At 32.8% G+C, this 4,400-nt stretch overlaps 1 protein-coding gene across 1 annotated transcript; it reads left to right on the top strand.

The window, feature by feature from the left end:
• Positions 1–1,664: 1,664 nt before the first annotated feature.
• Positions 1,665–4,104, top strand: LOC127870963 (uncharacterized). Its single transcript, XM_052413564.1, has 2 exons — positions 1,665–2,074; positions 2,828–4,104. Exons 1-2 carry the CDS (start codon positions 1,783–1,785, stop codon positions 3,943–3,945), a joined length of 1,410 nt encoding a protein of 469 aa, XP_052269524.1. The 5' UTR covers positions 1,665–1,782; the 3' UTR covers positions 3,946–4,104.
• Positions 4,105–4,400: the final 296 nt, after the last annotated feature.

The following is a 4,400-nucleotide window of genomic DNA, read 5'->3' as shown; positions in this document are numbered from 1 at the left end:
ATTTGAGGCTTAAATATGCGGCTAGTGTGTTCACAAATGTGGATCTTGTATAAATAGACAAATAGTATTTAAATCTTTAATTATTCCCGATGTTCTTGTAGTTTGTACATATTTTCATATTATATACGCATGCAATAATGAAATAATTGGCCTTCAGGGGTTGAAATATTTTAGATTCTGTTTTATTGTTACATAAGCATTTTACAAGAGTTTTATCTGAATTACCACAAGTTTGCGTAAACACATGTCACACTGTGAATATGATTGAACAATGTTGGAGTATAGATTTCCAATATGCTAAATTCCCCAATATCGCTTATTGACGCAGAATCTCACAACAATTAGTATGCAACTAGCAATATGGATTTTTTAGCTTTTAATCGACTCCAATTTAGGACATAGCTTCAACTAATTTAACATTAATATAATTAAGCATAATACAATATTTGCGATTACATGAATAAGTGATTAAACGGATGATAATATAAAGTGTACACTATCAACAAAGACGGTGTAGAAAGGCTATTGCTTCGTTGTCCTTAAGTGAATGTTCAGTTTTAAAATTTACCATTTTCCTTTACATCTTATTGCTTGTCCTCTGTACTAAAAAAACTGCATGCATTTCTGCTTTACAACACAATTTGGGCATATTGTTAACATATATTTTTAATTTTGCATTTGCTTAATATCTGAGGTACGTTCTAGTGAAGTGTGTGCCAAATCATTTCACATATCTACTGCTATGCTGCATAGAACTACGCAACCGAACAATAAGCGTGCATTGATGTTTGAATGATTGTTGTGGATACCTTAACTGTGAAATTTTCACAACGTAGCCCTTTCCTTATTTCTTTATCGCGACTACAATACACTATTGAGGTTTTTATTTCAATATAAAATTTGACAAACCATTCAGGTTAATCACTGTTATTCATTATTGAGTGGATTCTTATAATAAAGTATAAAAGTAATCTGCTTTTATGATCAGTGTTAAGTAACAACCAAAATTGATATTTACTCAAGGGACAAACCGAACTCCAACTTGAGTCGCACAAGAACGAACGAAATATTAGTAAACATAGTTATGTATGGCTGTTTGTTAACTTTACACATACTCTACTAAACATCGCGTTTAGGATCGCTATCAAAAAGCTATTTCTATTTAATTTTCTTTCTGTTTTTCGTTTTCGCTTAGAGCGCATCGTAAGCGTAAATTTGCGTAGTTTTACGTCAAATTACTTTTGTTGCAACAATTTAGATATTGTTCCACTGTGACTCTGAAAATAAAGTTCCCTTTCGTTTATTTTCACTAACCACTTAATAGCATTTAAACTGAAAATTACACAAATATGTACACATAAACACATCTGATCTAGTATATTTTATTATTAAAAGACAATAAACGACTTCTTACTAACATCGTGTACACGATGTTCCGTTTTCATAAAAAAAAAAAACATTTGATAAAGTAATGATCATCTTTGCCAATTATATCTACGATGAAAATTCAACTTAATGCATGGCTCCTTTAAATACAATTTGTGCACGCGTTCTAGTCGATTTATTGGCTATTTTACCATTGTACTGCTCAAGGCTGTAACGAGTGTATCGATCGAATATAATCTTTTAAGAATTGATTAGTATTAATGCGACCATTAGGGACGATATTTTAAAGCGCAATTTATGCACCGTATTAATTGTTAATCGAACGGATGTAAATACATAAATACACATACAGTTATAGACAGGCATCAATACGCACAGCTATACATAAAAACAAAAATGGATGAAACTGTTATTATATGCGTTGGTGATAAAAGATATAACGTCGAAATAAAAACACTGTGCAAATATTCCTCGTTGTTCAGTGATCTTTTGAAAAGTCTCCGGATGGGCGAAGGTAAAGTACCACGTGTAGCCGCTTCAAGCACAGAAAGCAAGCACGTGTTGTTACATAGGAACACCGACGTCTATGAAGACGCATTCGTGCTCGAGATGATTGGAATCCCGAGCGAGGACGTTAAACTCACGTTAGACACGATGACTACAACGATGAAGGATACATCGTTTACTAGTAAGCATATGCCTTTGTAAAGCCTAAACGTATATCGTAAATAATATTACATTTTAGCAAATATATATTATATATGGAGATGTGATGCTTCACTACAGTCATGTTATAATAGAGTACGTTAGTCCTATGTTATCTTGTTCACAAATATAATTTAATTATTTGATAAAAATCATTTGAAGTATTGAATACTTATACATTGTAACAGTTTATGTAAAGTAAAGTTTTGTACTTTGGTTAATACAACCTCAACATCACTTCTCAAATTTGATTTAAAAAACAAATCAATTCAATAACCAGACATGTCATTATAAATATAAAGAAGTGAAACTCCAGCTGCTGGAGCAGTATTGAATTCTTATTATAAACAATTAGTTGGTCCTTTATTTAAGGCAAGTGTTGCGAACGTATTTCACGCGGTGAATAAGTATAAAGGGCGATCAATGTGCTTGTAAATTATCTCCCTTGGACTACACCGTAAAAAGTCTGATCATTATTCCAAAACATGATTTTACGACTAACGCATGCCGATCAACATCAGTTATTTATATTTTGAAATGAAATCAGAGATATGCGATAATGATACGTATTTATTTTGGGTAGTTTTGCAGGATCATTTTTTTCTGTGTCTAGCAATAAATATGAGTAAAAAGTAAAACATAAATTATGATTTATATGCTGTTGCTGTAACCTTCATAAATGATCTTATAATACACCTGATACATGTATATAAATATAAACAATAACGTTTTGCAGGAAGTAACCTATTGCGAATGTTGCCAGTCGTGAAGGAGCTGAACATTAGTCACCTTCATCGTCGTATTGACAAAGAACTGCTTGCAATATTAAATTCATCTGCATCCAGCTCCAATGTGAACATGATCTTAGAAAACCTCCAAATGGCTGAAGAATATTACCTCAGCCGTGTTAAACAATGGTGCATTAGTGCATATGTACCAAAATCCAGTGCACACGATCGAAATACGTTATTAAAGGACTTTCACATTTCTGATGCCTCGAAACTGGAAATCCTGAACCGAATGGCGGACGCTGTCTCAGAAAATTATGTCGAACAGTTGAAGGGTATACGCGAGGAATCGGAACGTAGTTGTAAACAAATGGAGGACAACAGAGCCGAATTCGTTTCCCAGACCGAGCAATGGAAGAAGGAATTAGATAAACGAGTTCAGGTCGTTATTGAACAAAACAAATCCCTCCATAAAGCATTTGTAGATACCAATGGATTTGACTTGGTTTGTGAAAAGTTCGACGATATGATATCCTCCGCTTTCCATGAAAAGAAAATCTTCAAGGAATTGGAACAGATAAAAGAGCAAACGAAAAAGATGTTTGAAAAACTAGGATTGATAAAAGATGAGGCTTTGGAAGCAAACATGGCTGAAGAAAGGTCTAAAATATTCGTCAATGAGAAAAACTACACGGCGGGGGTGAATTACAACGACAGCGAAATTCGCCAAGCACTTAGCACGCTAAATAAATCATGGAACGACATCGAGAATAGTATAAAGTCATATAATCAAACTGTTCTTGAAAAAATTAAACAATGTCTAGAAACATGTCGACTGAACGAAACCGTGCGAGAGTCCCTTACATCACAGTTTGCCCTGCAGACAGATTTCGACGAACTTTATCAAGACCTTGATAAGCGTTTAAAGAAGCTAACTGAAACTGAGATTGATTTAAAAGAAAGTCTGCAGGAGCTTAAACGAGCAAAGTTGGAAATCCAGAAGTACCAAAGGAGAGAGCATGCTATAAATACATGGGTGAAGCAAGGAAAACCCACGTTGGACAAATCTAACAAGTGCTCGTGTTTTCGACATTCTGAAATGACAAGAAAACTAAAATCTCAATGATGTTTGTAAGAAACTTGAAATAATAACAAAGTAAAGCACACGTAAATACTATTCGTAGCAACATATACATATGTATTTAGTAAGGTTCTGCAGATGTTTGTTCGGTAGAAATACAATGATCGATCATTTAGTAAATAATTAAAAAAAAGACATGCATTATTTTTTAGTTTAAGGCGTTATAATTTCGATATAGAACATTGTAAAAAATAATTGTTTGCTGAAGTAGATCTGTTCATTTTACAAATATATAACTTGTTTCTATTAAAAAAATCGATATGTTGTTTGGATAGAACCACACTATTTAAGCATTAAAACAAACGAATATTTTTGTCCGAAATATTAATCTGGAAAAATAAGTCAGTAAATGTTTTCACGATGTATGTACTCATAACTTGTAATTTTTATTATATGAAAACATTGATCATGCAATTATGTTAAATAACATTGAAAAATTA

The sequence above is a fragment of the Dreissena polymorpha genome, chromosome 3, assembly GCF_020536995.1.
Source record: "Dreissena polymorpha isolate Duluth1 chromosome 3, UMN_Dpol_1.0, whole genome shotgun sequence".
Taxonomy (NCBI): Eukaryota; Metazoa; Mollusca; class Bivalvia; order Myida; family Dreissenidae; genus Dreissena; species Dreissena polymorpha.
Note: the sequence above shows the minus strand (reverse complement) of the source record. Positions and strands in the feature narration are given on the sequence as shown.

Coding starts and splice junctions, on each gene's coding strand:
- LOC127870963 (XM_052413564.1), top strand. CDS start 1,783: ATGGATGAAACTGTTATTATATGCGTTGGTGATAAAAGATATAACGTC. Junction 2,075..2,827: donor GAAGGATACATCGTTTACTA/GTAAGCATATGC, acceptor AACGTTTTGCAG/GAAGTAACCTATTGCGAATG.